The sequence below is a fragment of the Medicago sativa genome, chromosome 5 (genome assembly GCF_051527215.1).
Source record: "Medicago sativa cultivar Bolivia chromosome 5, Bolivia_mono, whole genome shotgun sequence".
Taxonomy (NCBI): domain Eukaryota; kingdom Viridiplantae; phylum Streptophyta; class Magnoliopsida; order Fabales; family Fabaceae; genus Medicago; species Medicago sativa.
In genome coordinates, this window is record NC_140753.1 from 8,161,130 (window position 1) to 8,180,399 (window position 19,270).

The window sequence follows — 19,270 nt, forward strand, 5'->3', positions numbered from 1 at the left end:
TCCCTAACTCGTGAGAGCAAATATTTGAAGCCTATAATATCTGTACCTGTGAACCATCTTGCTAGGCCTAGAATCACCATCACTACACCCTTGTTCTCATTCTCATACACACCCAAGCCACCACTCAATTCGCCAATAATAACACCAACACAATCACCTCATTTACCAGGAGTTTCTTTCAATCTCAACAACACAACCACCACCTGCAAGATAAACCACATGTAACCTCACATTCTTCAACAATGTGATGATGTCTACTTCAACAATACCTTTTGATTATGCTAATGTAAGATCATGTATAATTCTTAAATCGCCAAGGAAATTGTAAAAGGGTCTATACTTCCCAGTCCAATTGAATTGAATAGCCTTTACTAACCAAACATAGATTTTAGTTTTGTAGTGCCTTTACAATTGTCTATGTTACCTCTTCAGCAAAAGGAGTGCTATATTTGTTGTGGAGTTTAAGAAACATCTCAAATCCCAGTAAACACAATTACAATGAATATATTTCTTAATTAAGGCTCCTAACATAAATCTTTAGCCGATATTATCAAAATTATGGAACGAGATTGAACTTTTCTTTTTTGACCAAAAAGTGAGTTTGAAGTTTGAACCTGTAAGACATTTTCTGCTTAAATTGTCTGCAAGTAGCTTACGTGGTTAATAATTTTCTAATTTAGAGATAAATTGAAATTTCATTAGTTTTGAGAACAATTTGTGACAACCTTCTTTCCCCTCCTCTTATTTGTCCTAGACAATAGAAATAAAAATGAAGAGAGCAAATAAACACATAATGTAAGAGAGAAATAGTTTGTCCAAAAGTAGTTGTAAAATGATTGCACAAATAATATTTCTCTTTCTCTTTCAGAGTAATAGTATTTGAACAATAAAAAATTAACCACTTTTGATACAACTTCTTCGCACTTTTATTGTTTTAATACTCCTTCTCAGTTTATAAATACTCTTATATTGAAAGAGAAATGATATTTGAACAATCATTTTGGTACAACTTTTAAACAAATTTCTCTCTCATACTCACATTGTATTCTTATTCTCTCTCTTCCTTTTTCTCTTTCTAGTATTTTTGACCAATGAGAAGATAGAACAACAAGGTTGTCCCAAAAGTTGTTTCAAAAGAGTTGTGCAAATAACATTGCTCATTTTGAAATCATAAAATTGATTTTAACATATTTTAATGTTTTTGATTAAAATACCTTTTAAAAAAATATTTTAACCAACTTAAGTTTGTCTAATGGTGTGTTGCCTTAAAATCTTGAAGTATGCTCCTCATCAAAATGTTATGTCCGATTCTCAATGATGTCTGAACTAATCTAGTTTCTTAAAAATAAAAAAAAATTGATTAAGAATTACCGTTACCTCAATAATTTATTCTAACTAAAAGTTGAGATTTGAAATTAATTATTGTAGAACTCAATTTTACACGATAGACAGTGATTGTAACCAAAATTAATTTAATTGTCAAAGAAACAAAATTAGTTTTACCAAATCATTTTTCACAAAGAGAACCAAAGAGATTTGAGCTAAAAACGTCGTCGTCATATTCTTCATTTTAAACAGTTTTGCGTCTGCATTGCAACGAGAAGTTACTGTACTCTCTGAACTTTCTCTCATCGATCAAATCTATCTCGGATCCTAACGGAATATAAATACATTATTACATTCTCTCTTCGCGCGTTTTCAAATCAAAACTATATAAAACGCCAATGGGAGTGGTTATTGAAAGTTCCATTTGGGAACTGAATCCATCAATTTTCATATTCATCTTCGTTTGTTGCATATTCTCGATCTTTCTTTATCCTCATGCTGCTAACAGAACTTCCACAATCTTCGATCATGGAATCTCTTCATCGTTTCTTCGTTTCCAACGCAACTTTCTCGTCGTTTATTCTCTCGCTTCAGGTTCGTTTTCGTCCTCAATTTGAAACTGTTAGGTTTTCTAGAAAATGTGATAGATCGGAATCTTTTAATCATTTTAGGTTTGTTTTCTTCTTCAATTTTACAGCACTGTTAGGTTTAATCGAAAATGTGAGAGGAAATTTTGAGTTTATATAGTTTATAGAGGTTGAAACTGGAATCTCTGTGTAACTTAGGTAGAACATTCATCATATTCTTAGTTTTTGTTATGAAGTTTTATTTGTATATTGTTATTTCTAAATCTGTTATGTTTTGAAATTGAATATTGAGTTCGATTTTGTTCATTTTCTTCTTCAACTTAATACTGATAGGTTTCGTAGAAAATGTGATAAATCTGATTTCAAAATTTTGAATTTCTTTTGTTTATGGAGATGGAATTTGAATATCTCCAGATGAATATTCGTTGTTTTCTTAATCTTTGTATGAATTTTTTTTGTGCAGTATTATTTTTGAATCTGTTAGGTTTTGGAAACTGAATGTTGAATTCAATTTTGCTTGGAAACTGAATGTTGAATTCAATTTTGGAATCTGTTAAGTTACTCAATTAAGTTTTAGATCGGAGGTGTGAAATTACAAATGATGATTTAGTCGTATTTTTCAGGCTCATTATCTTCTTCAATTTAAAACAGTTAGGTTTCGTAGAAAATGTGAGAGATCCAGATTGGATTTTAAATTTCTTGTTTATGGAGGTAGAAATTAGAATCTCTGCGTAACTTAGATGAACATTCATTGTTTTCTTAGTTTTTGTCTATGAAGCACCGATACGCCTAAATAGCAATCGTATCCAATACACTCCGATACGCCGTCTATATGTATCGAAGGAGTATACGAATTTTTTTTACTTAACAAATAAAAATAAAAAATTCCGATACGTTGCCGGCACACTGCGATAAGCTTTCCTCTCCTTAATTACTATTTTCTGATTAATGTCTACTTTAATTGATTCATCTAAATTCTGTTGCGCCCATTTAATTTCTAAGCATTTTTCAAGACTGGTTTATTTTTCCCATAATTCTTGTAGTGTGCAAATTCAGTTCACGGTTGTGCCTGTTCACAATTACCAATTCTGAAGTCTGAACAAACCACTATATAAAGGATACAAACTCACTAGTCACTACTAGAGTATCCACCTTTTGAAGGAAAGGGCAGTAGAGCACTCCTTCATCCAAACCAGTCAAAGAGGAAGAACTCAGAAGCAACACAATGTCAGCAACATCTTCTAATTCCAACTCGAAAATTCCAACTAAGTTTCTTTCTGAAAATGTTTTACAAGATGATCATCGTCCTTGTTGGGCTTATGTCTGAATAGTAAACAAGGGTACTGTTTCTAAAACATTTTCAGAAAGAAACTTACTTGGAATTTTTGAGTTGGAATTAGAAGATGTTGCTGACATTGTGTTGCTTCTGAGTTCTGCCTCTTTGACTGGTTTGGAAGAAGGAGTGCTCTACTGCCTTCAAAGGTGGATACTCTAGTAGTGACTAGTGAGTTTGTTTGTATCCTCTATATAGTGGTTTGTTCAGAGACTTCAGAATTGGTAATTGTGAATAGGCACAACCGTGAATTGAATTTGCACACTAAAAGAATTATGGGAAAAATAAACCAGTCTTGAAAAATGCTTAGAAGTTAAATGGGTGAATCAGAATTTAGATGAATCAATTAAAGTAGAGAGATGATGTCATTAAATTTGAAAATAGTAATTAAGGAGAGGAAAGCTAAACGGTCAGACGTATCTGAGTCGGAGGCGTATTGCGACGTATCGAAATTTTTTATTTTTTAAGTAAAAAGTTTCAGATACTCCTTCAATACGTATCAGATACGATTCAGTGGCTATTTAGGCGCATCGCTGCTGCATAGGATTTAATATTTAGCAATGTGTTACAGATTTTGTTGGCTTCTGAGTTTGGTCTATGACAACGGTTCACAATTTCCATTTTATTTTAATTGGCCAAAGTTTTGATTTTAGTTTGAAACACTGCTTCTCTTGAGTTTGTGTTCTGATTTTATTTTCATTTTCATTTTATTTTAATTTTTTTTATATACGTATCTTTAACATATCGTATCCTATATTTTTCAATTTTTGACGTATTGCCGTATCGGTTACGTATCCGATACACGTATCGTGTCCGTGCTTCGTAGGTTTTTGTTATGAAATTTTATTTGTGTATTGTTATTTCTAAATCTGTTATGATTTGGAAACTGAATGTTGAATTTGATTCTCAATTGAGTTTTAGATCGGAGGTGTGAAATAATGAATATTCATTGTTTGCTTGTAGAATCTCCGTGTAACTAAGCTGAATATTCATTGTTTTCTTAATTTTTGTTAAGAAATTTTATTTGTATATTGTTTTTCTAAAGCGGTTATGTTTTGGAAACTGAATAGTGAATTCAATTTTGTTTGTAATGATAGTTACTCAGTTAAGTTTTATAGATCGAAGGTGTGAAATTATGAATGATGATTTCATTTGTTGTAAATTTCTGTTTTCTCAGTTGTGGAAGGTCTATGGTCAGTGTTTGGGGAGTATGAGTTAGCTTCACATGGATTTGACAGGGAGAAGATGATCATGTCTCTCTGTTATGGTTATACAACTGCTCTCTTTGCTGCTCCTTTCCTTGGCATGCTTTCAGATTTGATGTGAGTCTCTAGTTTTACTCGCTGTCATTACTAGATCAATTAGAAACCCTAATTATGTTTTTGTAATTCAGTATTTGTAAATATAAGAAAATTTTGTTGCAGTAAATAAGATTTGTTTAATTATTTTATGTTGTAGTGGTATTTATCAGCCAAATTATAGTATGAAGTTCCTTCCTTTTGGAAGAATTACTAACACTGATTGTTGATATTTCTCAATTCGCTGATGTATTTTATGTTGATTTTGGTGGATATTTGAGATGATTATTATGGTGTACTTTTTATTTTGAAAATGCAACCTTCCAAGAACTGTGCATTTCCAAATTTTAAGGATGATTTTATGTGATGTCAGTTTCATTTTCCTATGTATTACTTTTCAATGTTTCTATCACATTGGTTAAAGCATGCTTCTACGTGTGATTTGAACTTGAAGCAGGATTTGCTATTACTGATATAAACATCTTTGTTATTCCAGAAGTACTACCTAAACAATGCACAACCAAGACATGCATTTTCCAAAAGAAGTTTTGAAGTTTTTGTTAATGTTAAACTAACTTACTACTTTCTATATGTATAGAGGTCAGAAGAAAGTTTGTTTGATCTTTTGCATCCTACACTTATTTGTTGGTGTATGGAAGAAGATTACACAGCAACCAAGCATTTTCATGACTAGCATATGTCTCTCTATGGCCAATACAATATTCTCATTCAGTTTTGAGACTTGGATGGTCATTCAACATGAGAAGGTAATCAGTAATTTTCTTCTGTTACCTTCTGTAAGAGCTCAAGTCTTCCTTACTAAATAACCTGATTCAGATTTTATTTCTTTTCACATAAATTTCAATCTTATTTTGTGTATTTTGTCTGCAGCAAGGACACAGGCTTGACTCACTCAATGACACATATTGGTTAATGACTTTCTTTGAGTCTGCATGTTTTATTGCCAGCCAAATGTTTGCAAATTGGCTGATTGGTAATAATATGGAGAAAAACACCGTTCCTTCCTTTGCTGTCATCTTCTTAGCAATCGTATGCTTCATTTTGCTCACCAGAGGATGGACAGAAACCCCAGGAACAACATCTTTTAAGGAGTATAGTATGTCCTTCTATACATATATTTTTGGTGGTAAGCTCACATGCTTTTCTCAGGCTTCTTTGCTCTTTATTCTTTTATAATAATAAACAGTTCATTATTTTATTTATTTTTAAAAAGTTACACTATTTTCAGTACCCAACATTTCTTTGGAAATCAGATAACTTATCAATTAGTAACCATGAACGTTCTAGAATTACAAAGAAGCTAGTCCGTTTGATTTATGTCTCTAGTAGATGAATTTTGATGCCTTGTCTTCAGGTCATGTATAGTCTTTTACCATGAGTCAATGTTATAAAAGCCTATTTCTTTCCTTCATTATTTTCTACCTATTTACCCATGCTTTCCTTTTCCTAATTGTTCTCTTCCCTTGCTATCCCTGATATATTTGGTTCTCAATTACTTTCCCTTGACGGTTTTTGCTTTGCATCATTTTTATATTGTTTCATAAATATATGGTTAATATATGGTTCACCATTAATTCCTTTCTTGTGTTGCAAGAAACCTGCTAAAAGAATCTACTGGAAAATGGAAATACCATAAGACAGGAAATATACTCGTAATTGTTCAACTGTATTAAATTTGGATCTAATGGCTGAGATTTAACCTTTTTGACAGCATGAAAATGTATCTCAGAATTTGTGTTGCTTTTTTGCAATTGTTAAGTTTCTGATGATCAACCATTTGCTTGTGATCTTTTTATATGCAATTTTCCTTGTCAACAGTATGATCTTGTTTCTGTTTTAATTTCATTTTCAAGCTGTATTAGACCTGAATGGTGCATGATAAAGTCTATCTCTATGTTCAAACTGACATGGTATAATAATAATAATAATAATAGTAATAATAATAGTAATAGTAATAGTAATAATAGTAATAGTAATAATAGTAATAGTAATAGTAATAGTAGTAGTAGTAGTAGTAGTAGTAGTAGTAGTAGTAGTAGTAGTAGTAATAGTAATAGTAATAGTAATAGTAATAGTAATAGTAATAGTAATAGTAATAGTAATAGTAATAGTAATAGTAATAGTAATAGTAATACACTAGGTTAGATGTGGAAAAGAGTTGGCACTAGAGAAACACATTCCATCAATGTAAAATTTAAATGACATACTGATTATGATTTGTAATCCACAGATAAAAGGATATGGCTGTTGACATGGGCACAAACTAGCCTTCACTTCTCCATTGGACTTTTTTGGATGCTTTGGGCACCTACTGTGGTGGTATGATATCAAAATTTTAGAGTATAGCTTGTGATATACAGTGTCTTCAATTTATTTGGAGAATATTTGAAACAATTTGTTCAGGATCTTTGTATTGGCGAACCTAGAAATGAACTTAATTCAGAAACCAATAAGGGATTTTGTTGTTCAGTTCATTATTTTAGGAAGATGTATCCACCATGATTGAATTTTTTTGAATAAAACACTTCATGTTATTGAACCTGTTATATTTTCAGCTTCAGTATATATTTATGTACTCTTAATGCATGTGATTTTAGGCTGACGGCCGAGAAGTGCAATTAGGATTGATATTTGCATGCTTTTTGGGCTCAAGGATGCTAGGAAGCACTGTTTTTCCGTGTCTCACTAGTGGACCATCATCACTTAGAATTGAGGACTGCCTAGTATCTGCATACATCATATTGGCTGCTCTCTTGTCTATTGTGGCCTATGACTATCAGGTGCAGTTATTATTGTCTTTAAAAAGTCTCAAATATACTTTTGGTCAGATTTTCAATCTTGAAGTCTACATTTGACTCATCAATTTTTCATATGCAGGAAATTGGAGTTCTGGTGACACTTTTTAGCTTGTTTCATGCTTGCGTTGGCTTCGTTTTACCATCTCTCGCTAGATTGAGGACCATGTAATCTCATTACAAAGAGTTGTACTTCTTTGTTTGCTCAATAATGGATTTATATTTGAATTTCCTTGTTTGCAGGTATGTACCTAATGAATTGCGTGGAGGGATGATGGGGCTCTCTCTTGCCCCTGCAAATGCTGCAATTCTGCTATCTGTGTTGCAAGTGTGTATTTATGCATAATTTATTTTTAGTCTTTTCTGAAATTGTAGGAAACGTATAATTATCCATTTTGGCATTATTAACATGAGTTGACATGAGCCATATCATATGAGTAAAGATAATTTTTTAAGGTTTTGAAGTTAGAATGGCATAATTGTTGAGAGTGGGTGGCATAAGAATTTTCTATTCAAGAGTGGCCCTGTTTAAATTCTTCCGTTGTTAGTAAAAGTAGCAGATACTAGTCCTTGTTTAAATTCTTATTGTGCCAACGAGAGTCATCTATGTAAATAATTTATCAAGCTGGCTGCCACTGCTTTGAAAATGGCCATAACTTTTTTGATTGCCCCCAACTTGTCCCTGAAGTTTATTAGCTTATAGGGTGATATTGCATACATATTAGGTTCACAAAGAAGGGTCAAATCCATAGAATGATATTTTAGGTGTAAAATACCTTTAGGCTCTGTTTGCGGGATTGGGGGGAGGGGAGTAGACAGTAGAGTGAAAAATAGAGAAATCTTCCATCTTTTTTGAAATAGTGATTTTGTAGAGAATGATAAACGAATGTTTATGATTAATATATTTAATCTTGAGAGTATTGTAACAACATAGATTGAATTCGAAGAAATTATATAAACCCTCCAAAATCATCCTACGGTACAATTTTTGAGTTCCATCATTTTGAGGGGATTTGTATTATGAAGAATAATAAACCCCCCAAATTCATCCCCTCCCAAAGCTCTTCATCCCTTTTACTTCTTCATTCCTTTTACCCAAAGCCCTTTCCTCCCCTCCCCTCCAAACTCGCAAACAGAGCCTTAAGGGAGTTGTGGTACCGCAAGGGTTCTGTTTCTTAGTTGTTTTTTTCTGGTACAAGGTTATGTTCCTAAGTTATTTAGTATTTATTACTTATTGTTAGTTTTATTATAAATGTTTAGAAATTTTCATTAAACATTATCAACAAGCAATAAATGATTGATAATTCACTTTTGCTACCCTTGGAAAAAAGGGTACCAGAGTAATCCATCTCTTCAATATTTGTTTGCAATATTCTCAATGCATAAACTAGTGAGCACATCCAAACTCGATCCAAAAGGGTGTAATTAAAAACAATCCCAAATATGTTTGAGTCATGGGATGTTTCTTTCTCTCCTTGACAGGGATAGATTAGGATTGTTCTTCTCTAGGTTGACCTAGTGCGTAGGCTTTTGGTTTTATTTTGTTTTCTCTTTTGGATTCTTTGATGTAACTGGTTCAGGCCATCTCCTGGTTTCTAATGCATTCTTAGCTTTATCAAAAAAAAAAAAAAATATTCTCAATGCATAAACTTCTGTCTAAAAATGTATTTCTCAATCATTTTATGTGTATTTTCTGTCATATAGATATTAACTTCCTTTCTACTGTTGCAGGGTGGCTATTATCGAAATGTTGAAAATGCAACTCTAATGGCGTTTGGTGCGTTTGGTTTGTTGTTAGCAGCTGGATGCATGCATGCCCTGAAGCAATGCGGGAAGCAACCTTATAACAACTGGCATAAACAGTGAATGTATAAATAATACACCCTCTTTTGCAGGATTTGGTAGTAGTGGATGTCGGTCTCTCTCGTACACTCTGGGAAAAAGATTAATAACTTAGATGATGAAAATGCAGGCAAGAGTGAAAAGAAATCAAAGAAACACAACATCAACTACTAGTGAATACAACATCAACTTTTAGTGAATGCTGAACTGGACTGTTATTGGGGTACTTTCTGTAAGGAGACTGAACATTGAAACTTCACATTTTAATTCATTCTTTGGATTCAGTCTGTGATACCAAGTTCTCTTCTACTTCATGTCTACCATTTCAAATTATGGAAGACTAATGGGCTTATGATTCTACCGATATATTGTTACTTCCATTCTTTTCTCCCTGTATTTGCTTATGGAGGATATATAATCAACTGAGCAAGCATCTGAAGCCGCTATCACAATCTGCTTACGGTGGGAAGTTTCTCTGGAAATGCACATGAAGATCACAAGGTGAAAATTGAATCTTATAATTTAGGCTTTGTTAGCGTCACTAATGTGAGTTGGGATTGTTAGTTATGCAGAACCTAGTGTATTAGTATTAGTATAACCTATAACACCTGACTAATCCTTGCATGCTAACAAGTTATGAGCAAAAAAAAAAAGGTTTTTATGGTGTCAAAACTTGCAACCGTGGTAGGTATGCAAGTTTTTTATTCTTCTATTTGTGCTTGTATTATACCAAAAGGAGCAATGTAAAAAAACTTGCTGATAAACAGATGTATGTTTAATGTTTTTTCACCTATTAGGAAGAGTAGTTATTTCTGTACATCATAAAAGTATTTCTTTTCTTTACTTTTCTTTAAAAAAAAAAGTATTTCTTTTGAAGTTTTTTTTTTTGGTACAATATTTCTTTTGAAGTTAATCCAAACTCATCATAACATTCACAATTTAATGTCTGAAGGAATTTTTTAAGATGGAGATCAATGTTTGCTTTCAAGCAAACATTGTTGATCTGCAATTGTATAAAAAGTAGAGATTATAGACCTAAGGTATATTGGAAAAAAAAAGGTTGTAAACTTTGAATAGCAATTGTATTTGCCAAATCGGTTGCATTTCACACAAGTTATTTGAAACTGCTGCGGTCTCTGGAAGATATCAGTTGGCACTGTCGAGTAGAAGGATCCAACTAAACAGTGAACTTTGAATAGTGAGTATTATTTACTAGTTTCAGTTATTCTCCCACTCTTCTATGCATATCACACCTTTTACAAGTGATTTTAACAAAAATAAAGGGAAAATGATACTAGATATGGCTTTTTGGGATTTCATATTTAGCTGTTTGTTGCTCCAAATTGCTTTAACTCTAAATTGGTTAAAAAAATAAAATAAAGGGCTAGAGTCTAGATTAATTAATTATAACAACAACAAAAAAAGGGAGAGGTCTTTGGATTTACCATCTATTAGGAAGTTAAGTCCATGGTGCATGTATCATATATTTAATGTACAGTATTGCTTTACAATTCCAGCGTCTAATCAGATTTTAGACCTGATTATTCATCTGACTATCGATAATCAACTATATGATAGAAATCATAAATACTATCTCTGTATCGGTATGACTCTGAATCCCAATTTCAGGTATCATTCATCTAATCATCATAATGTAGTTGTTCCCTTATCCACTTTGTAGCAACCCACTTCTCCCCTTTAATAACGGGGCAGCTCCCATGGAGTGATGTCTGCCAAAGATTATATAGAAAGATTGTCAAACAACGTGCATGAGATCAAAAGTATTTTTTTTTAAATTTAGCAGACATAATTAGTATTAAATATTGTTTGATTTTTCATTCAAACAATTATTAACGTGCACAGAAATGCTGAGATTCACAACTGGTGCAAATGCAAGTGAGTGATCCTTCGTCTCACCACCCAGTAAAAGCATTTCATTGAAGGCTATAAATTTCAACTTGAATGAAAAGTGTTGAAACATCTTTTTATGTCTTTTCTTTCAAGTTTGAAATTCTAGAGAACCTCCAGAGTCCAGATTGAAAACATCTTATATTGTTTGATTATTTAAAAATACAGAAATATATATATATATATATATATATATATATATATATATATATATATATATATATATATATGGGTTATGATAGAAGACACCTTTTATGAAGGTGTCTTTTATCAAGTTACTCTATGAGCATTTGCGAAAAAACACCAACTTACTTTTATGAAGGTGTCTTTTAGCAAAGTTATAACTAAAAAGTAAAAATCACACCTTAAGGTGTGACTTGTTAAAAGACACCACCAAAGGGTGGCTTGTAACAAAACCATATATATATATATATATATATCAAGCCTCATTTTCTCTACCTTATTTTTTTCAAATTAGTGAAAACTATACGTAGTCATTTTGATTCATCTTACTCATATCGCTTTAGTAGTCTTAGAATAGAGTAAATAGCTTCAATATTAGATTTCCTGTGATGTAAGTCCCTTCTCTTGTCTTTAATCTCTACTCACCATTACTTTCTTTTGAAATTTAATTAAATGACAGCTAAATTAAATTTCTCTATAACTTTTGCAGTTATGTAGATAAATATATTAACATAATTTGAGAGATTATTTACTTGTAAGCTCAAAAAAAAAAAAAAAAATTTGTCTTCAATCATTCGACATAGTTTTACTCCTAAAATCTTGAAATTGTGTGTTGTCTTATACCTCCATCAAACCTTAAATATGCAAATTATACAGTCCAACCGACTTGCCAATTACAATCCTTTTCGCCCTTTCTCTTACTTAACATTATTTCATTACTGGTATGGTATGGATAATTTTGATCCGCTCTAATATGAAATCGATATGAATTATCTCAGAAACGTTCTCAAGTCTTCATTACTCATTAGCGTTGCCCAGAAGACGAGTAAAAAAAGTGATTGTATCGAACATGACAAGAATAAAAATACTAACCGGATCAATTGTACCATTAGGGAACAACGAATAAAATAGAAGTCCGTCTCCCTTCTGAGGCTTGATTTTTAAACCAATGCAATCCTCAAAATTATAGCTACTGTCCATGTTCGACCCATTCTACACAATAATAATGCACGAATTAGTAAAGTGCGTAGCTAGAAAATGAGAAATATTATGTGAGTCGAGATGCAGGGACAAAGTAGATTTTACCTCAAACGGAAACATGGTCTCCCCACCTTCTGGAACATCTGTTAAATACAGCAAAAATGAAGCCACCTGCATGGTAACCGAACCGACATTCTGAGTAAAAAACAGTTGGATAGACTAGTCATATAGGGAACAAATCATATGATCCGTCTAAGCCTCTAATTGGATGAACGTGCATGAGAGCTAGTGAAAATCAGTTTATATCATATCGAATCCATCAAATTCATTCAATCAACGACCTTAAAGGAATGTAAATGTAAAATTTTAAGGTCCTCTGGGAAACCATTCTCAACTAAATTTATTCAATAATTTTTTTTTATAAATGAATCGATATATGACATTAAAAAATATGCTAATGATTATTAATTTTGGTAATGAAATGATATTTTATATGAAAAACATGAAGTTAAAAATAGACATAAGTATCTACCGAAATATTGTATGAATTTAGTATGAACTAGTATAGTTGGAATGATTCTTGCTAACTTGCGCTTTAAGGACAATTTTGTATTGAAAATAACAACTAAGTTTTTACAAAGTTTAATGCATGATTTTTAAGCCAAATATTATTATATTAACTTTTAAGATGAATATTTCTATATGCCTAAAACATATTAGCATTTGCCAATTAGAATTTATTTGTAAGTATCCAAATTACAAGTTACGAGTTTTCTAAGATATCTGATCTACATTAATTCATCTAGTAAGATGAGTGGCTCGAGTTCACAAGTCATGTGCCGTGATCGGGATTTGAACTCCGACTCATCAACCTATGTGTGTAAGTTTTCAAGTGGCTAAAAAGAAGATGATGAGTGACTCGTTTATCAAGTGTGTTTCTCTTGGAATTTATAAATTAATCAATATAATTTTTTTTAGTTGAATATTTTTTTTAGTGATATTCTCTTGGAATTTATAAATGAAAATTCTGCACACTTGATAAGTCACTGTGTCAGTGGGTAGACGATGAGGGGTAAGGAATGTCTACTTTTAAGAAGGGAAAGACACCTACCTTTCTTCCTATCTCTCGTCTTTTACGTCCATATTTTTTGAATTTCTATTTCCTTTTTTTGCCTAAAGTCACGCAAAGGTAGAGACGGGAAAGGTAGAATGAGAAAATCCAATTATAGAAGATGAACTCTAAAGGGATTATTATTAACAAGGTTTAATTGCATTTTTAGTCCCCCTATTTTATTAAACTCAAAAATAGTCCCCCTATTTTAAAATCGAACTTTTTGCTCCCTCTATTTTCATATTTGCTGTCACTTTTCTCCCAACCCGTGTTTTTTGTGTGTGCCTATAATGGGGACTTTCACACTAAAGAAAGGCGAACTTTGGCCTCAAAAGTGAGATTGCCTTTAGATTCACTATTGGCGCAACAAATCACCATTTTTTAGTGCAAAAAACACGTGTTATAACTAAAATTGCAACAAATGTAAAAATATAGGATCAAAAAGTTCAATTAAAAAAATAAAGGACTATTTTCATGAGTTTGATAAAATAGGGGGGCCAAAAGCGTAATTAAGTCTATTTCTAAGAATCATAAATTGCGAATTAGAACAACTGCAAATGAAAATGTACTAGTTTTGTTCTAACTTACCCTTTGGCTCTCTTGTGGGCCATATTCCGCGGGATTGAATGCATCATAGTGAGAGTCATATTTTTGTCCAACCTTATAGCGGAGGATGTTATATGCCTGAAACATGGGGATTCCTCAGATAATTTAGAAACCATCCTGAAAAGAAGAGGTTTTCAATTTCAACAAAATCAAAAAGAACTTGTTTGGAGATAAAAGGACCTTAATACTCATACTCAAGGATTTAATTAGCAGTAATAGTATACATTGACGGTGTAATATCCAATCATATCTTGTCATATGGATTTCGTGCAGATATTTATTCTTACTCCGACCACGGGAACAAAAATTACGGTCTTAAATGGTAAAAGTTTTGTGAATTGATTCATTGGTAAACATGGCGAGTCCTTGCCTTTATGTTTTAATTGTAATGCACCATTTCCATATACAAACATGTCTTTCATGTAATGGAAATCTATGTTTGTTGCAAAAATGACCACTTGGGAAGAAATGCTATTGTTATGTTGAATATTAAGTTCACTATTAAATATATTTGTTCTGCATCACGCAAAAGCATTGACAGGATTACTGCAGCATCGTTGGTCTGTGTTATATTTTACACATTAAGTCTTGACATTCCTTACTACCTTCACAAATTGTTGGTCTTTAGTGGAAATAAGTAAACATTTTAGTTCTGTTTTGGGGGGGAAATGGTGAAACAGAAAAGCAGTGTTGGAAGGAAGTAAAGTAACTAACATTCATGCAACATTAATACACAAAGTAACTAAGTGAAGCAACAAAGCATGTGATGTGAGAAATATTTTTAGTGAATGAAATTGACAAGCTTTTTGATTATTCTGTTCCTACATTAGCAAGCGAGCAGTGGGGGGCATAATAAGAATGATACCTCTCCATGAGTCTTGGGAATTTTTGTTGCTCTGGCAATTTTCTCGTCAATGACTTCTAAAAGACCCGTTTTGTCCTCAGAAGCGCTGATAAACATACCAGAGCTGTTGAAAAAGATGAATACATAAGCTCCTGATATGATTTAATGGAACCATCACTGTGACATAATGTTGTTGGATTTTAGAAGGTCCTCACTCCTCGTAAGTATAATCATCAATTTAAAGTGAATCATGGGTTGTATATGACCACAAAAAAGCGAATAAAAAATAATATATTTCGGAAAACCTCATGTATTGAAACATTAAAGGATCACTGGAGGACATTATGTTGACGGAATTCAGTTCAAAACTTAATAAGTTTACAAAACCTGTGATCCAAGAACTGCATGAAGTCTTCCACTCACTAGTAGAGAAGAAGTCAGGACTGGGAAGTCAATCAAAACAAGATGTGTTGATATTCTCATCGAAAAGTTCATTGATCAAGTTAGATGCAAGAAATAGAAGAGCAAACATAAAGGAATAAACTAGATAGCATCTCAATTTCTCAATTCGCATAAACAGAAAATCTATGTCAGCACCATAATCCAACCCAGCTTCAATACATTTGTAAGTTGATTATCTTAGTCATTCCAAACAATAGCTTAGTTCTTGTGATTTTCTATTTCTGTGAGTCTTATGGACCGTATCTCCAATTTTTGATTAAATCACAGTTAACCATTTAAATTTGTTACAAAACCATGTAGTTAATTATTCTACTCACAAATAACATACACACTACCTTGTTCTGATTCCCTTTGTACCTTCCTCTGTTTCTCCCTCGCGTAACATCAATCTTGATGGTGAAAGCTCTGCCTTTGCCATCTCAATTATGCTATCACATTGTTCTGCACTTGCAAAATTAGGAAAGTATAAAGCGCGTGGGTTCCAGCTCAAAACCTGAGGAACACAAATCAAAGTTACATTTGAGTGTCAAAGCTCAAATCAATCATGAAGTAGAATCATGAGCTCAATACCGATCCTATTCAAGTAACATTGAAAATAATAAATTTGAGATTTATAATCATTCGCATAAAACATCTACGAAATCAAAATCTGTGATGTCAATCGCGGATCGCATAAATAAAAGAGGTTTGACTAAATTCCGCTATGCAGTAATGCTATAGAGTTATTATATATGCCATTTGACAACATTTTATACCAAATAGCGTATCCCAAAACAATAACAATTTATTCAAATTTTGGCACGTTATACCAAAGTAGCGCCATTGTAGGTGCTATTTACCGATCCTAATCAAAATTTATAACACTGACACACAGACACCGAACATGTCATGACTCGTCGACACCAATAATTATTTGAAAACAAATCACATAATTGAATGTAATCATGTATGTCAGTGTAGCGTTGGTGTAGTGTAGCGTTGGTGTGACATGTCAGACACCAGACACACCTTTGATCAAAAGTGTTGGTGCTACATAGATCAAAATATAAAGTAAAATTAACCAAAATTAAATGATTGAACCAACTGATTACACTAACATTACACAACTTCAAACTGAAAAAGAATCTTAAAATGCCGCAATCATCTCAACCAAAAACGCTGATTTCAACTAACCTAGCATAAAACATCATGTAAACAGAAAAATCACGAATGCTTGAATTAAAGAATTCACAAACCTGAAATGGAATCGAAGTAATGAAATTATCACCGGACTCTCCAGCATGCAACAAACGGTGCTCCGTCTCATCCTTCACCGATTTTTCCAGCAATCTCACTCTCACGCCATATTCATCTTCCTGGAAAACTCACCGATCCGTTACTTCGAACAATTTCCAGTAAAACAAAATAAAAAAAATCAAAAGATAAACAAGCTGAAAATCTAGAAGAATATGATTAAAATTGAGAAGAAGAAAAAACCTGAGAGTAATGGAAGAAACTGAAACCGAAGAAACCAGCGAGAAAGAAGAAGATGCATAAGAGGAAAACAGAAGGTAAACTGAATTTCTTCGTTCTCAAGCTCCAATTGGCTTTCACCGTTTTCGCTTTCATTTGGATTGTGCTAAGAGATTTTCGGTTTTTTCTTTCTTCAAATCAAATGCGCTCTGAGTGAAGCTTAAGAAGTTGATTATGGCGATTCTCTTTGTGAGTTAACTTTTTGAACGGATTTCTGTTGGATCACGCTGAGTGTGCCCGCTTAAATTTTTTGTTACACGCACGCTCGCGCTGATTTGAACTTTTGCACATGCAATGTTTTCGTTCAGACACGGCTATTAATTTCAGTCAAAAGATGAAAAGGAGAAATGACGGGTTAAGATCCTCTCCATTTGTAATTTGTTCCATTTGGTGCAATTTGAAGAGAGATAGACACAAAAAAATAAGTGGTGGGTCCTATCACTAAGTGGATCCCACCATCATTAATTTTTTTGTGTCTATCTCTCTCCAAATTGCAACAAATGGAACAAATAACAAATGGAGATGATCTTCACCAGAAATGACAATGCTATTAATCTAGGGAGTCAATATCTTCTCCATTTTGTATCCTCTCCATTTCTTCATTTGGAGAGATATAGACTCAAAAAAATTTGGAAAAAGTAAAAAACAATTAATGATGGTGGGACTCACTTAGTGATAGGATCTACTATCTATTTTATGTGTCTATCTCTCTCCAAATTGTGTCCTTCCATTTATTTTATCAAATGGAGAGGATCCTAACCCTAATCTAGGAGTAGTGATATTTGTGGGTCAAGATCCTCTCCATTTATAACTTTTTTCATTTGTTGCAATTTGAAGAGAGATAGACACATAAAAAATAATGATGATGGAATCCACTTAGTGATAGGATCCACCACTTATTTTTTTTTGTCTATCTCTCTACAAATTGCAACAAATAGAAAAAGTTATAAATGGAGATGATCAAAACCCGATATTTGTAAAAACATTTGTGACAAACATTATTTTCTCTTTTTATTGGTCCAAAACAATAGAGGAAAAAAAAAAGGAGATAATAAGAATATAAGGCGAGAATGGGGGAGAAAGTTGTCACAAAGTGGTTGTAAAAATATCATTGCTCTTAATTTAATACTTCAAATAAATAAACAAGTATTTTTTTTTTTAAAAAGTAAAATAACAAAGTTTCTTTCTTTCCAAAAAAAAAAAAAATAGGCAATAACAAATACTAATTTCTAAAATATATAAAAATTATATTTTAGTTTTTTTCTATTTTTTTAAGGATTTTTTGATCAAGTAGTCTAGTGGTTAAAAATTTACTTTTTAAGATATAAGTGTGGTATCCAAGGTTCGAACCTCGACTCCTACATTTAATAATGCATTGTCTCTGTCAATTGAGTTATGCTTATGAGGAGTTAATGAAGTTTTTTCTATTAAAATGTTAGGAATTAGTGAGATACATTTTTTGCATATGTTTAAAGATTAAAATGGCATATTTAAAATTATTTATTGTTTTTATATATTTTCGGAATTAGATTGGAAACCAAAAATGAGAGTTTATTTGTAGTGATTATAAAAAAGGAAAATGTTAAACTTAAAAAAATATTCCCACACATAAGACAGTTGTAGTGTTTTTATTGGTCTGACTTCTCTCATGTTTACATGATAGCTATGCAAGCAACATTGCTAATTTGCTATATGGTGTGAATTTATGATGTACGGAAATTGCCGAAAAGTGCAAAAGTTAAATTCTAGGTGCATAACCACAATACAAAGGTGGTTAGAGTTAAAATTATTTTTCAATAAAAAATAATAAAAATATAATTCTTCCATTCCACAATTCACGGGTAGTTGGAATTAGAAGTAGTGGAGTGATTAATAGCATTATTAAGCACAAATTCATGTGCATAACTTTTTTTCGTCGAAATTCGTTTGCAATCTTCCGCACTATTAAGCATTATTCTTATGCAAGTCCTGGATTGGTTGTTATTCTTTCGTAGTTTCGTGACAATTATATTCGTACATAATGGTGCGTTTGGTAGAAGAGAATTTGCAAGTGTGATGAACTTTCAAAGAGAGAAATAGAAGAAATAAGAGAGAGCCATGTTACCCTATTTGGTTTAGCATGGAATGAGGCGAGAGAGATAAAAACTAATAAGAATCGGAAGGAAGCATCTCATTTGGACTTAATTGACACTTTCTTTCATGACAAGAATCATCTGGAAGTAGTAGCAGATTCACTTCCTTTGAAAGATGTTGAGGTTGTTGATTTACTAAATAACAACCAAACTTTTAAGGCAAATGTTAACATGTGCCCCAAGGGCATATGTTAAGGAATTTAAAATAGAAATAATTGTCTTAAAAGTTGAGCATTCAACTTTATTCAACTTTTCAAAGTCCAAGTTTTGTTATTTTCTAAGAAAAATTTCTAGTTTTGGATCTCTTAACTTGTGCCCTAAGGACACAA

The 19,270-nt window shown here is 32.3% G+C and overlaps 2 protein-coding genes across 3 annotated transcripts; one reads left to right on the forward strand and one right to left on the reverse strand.

Moving 5' to 3' along the window:
* The first annotated feature begins 1,567 nt into the window (after positions 1–1,567).
* Positions 1,568–10,019, forward strand: LOC146919686 (Major facilitator superfamily protein). 2 transcript variants are annotated; one of them, XM_085713115.1, is made up of 10 exons: positions 1,568–1,920; positions 4,424–4,568; positions 5,143–5,311; positions 5,436–5,691; positions 6,796–6,884; positions 7,163–7,345; positions 7,443–7,528; positions 7,604–7,688; positions 9,092–9,228; positions 9,333–10,019. In XM_085713115.1, exons 1-9 carry the CDS (start codon positions 1,725–1,727, stop codon positions 9,224–9,226), a joined length of 1,344 nt encoding a protein of 447 aa, XP_085569241.1. In that variant the 5' UTR covers positions 1,568–1,724; the 3' UTR covers positions 9,227–9,228; positions 9,333–10,019. The 2 variants fall into 2 exon arrangements, with proteins under 2 accessions (XP_085569241.1, XP_085569240.1); XM_085713114.1 differs by having other exon boundaries at positions 9,092–10,019.
* Positions 10,020–10,388: 369 nt separating this feature from the next.
* LOC146919687 (putative prolyl 4-hydroxylase 9) lies at positions 10,389–17,138 on the reverse strand. Its single transcript, XM_085713116.1, has 8 exons — positions 16,774–17,138; positions 16,533–16,652; positions 15,633–15,790; positions 14,857–14,959; positions 13,974–14,069; positions 12,380–12,445; positions 12,167–12,286; positions 10,389–10,932 (listed from the first exon to the last, which is right to left on the reverse strand). The coding sequence occupies exons 1-8, from the start codon at positions 16,903–16,905 to the stop codon at positions 10,843–10,845; spliced, it is 885 nt and encodes a 294-aa protein (XP_085569242.1). The 5' UTR covers positions 16,906–17,138; the 3' UTR covers positions 10,389–10,842.
* Between the last annotated feature and the right edge of the window lie 2,132 nt (positions 17,139–19,270).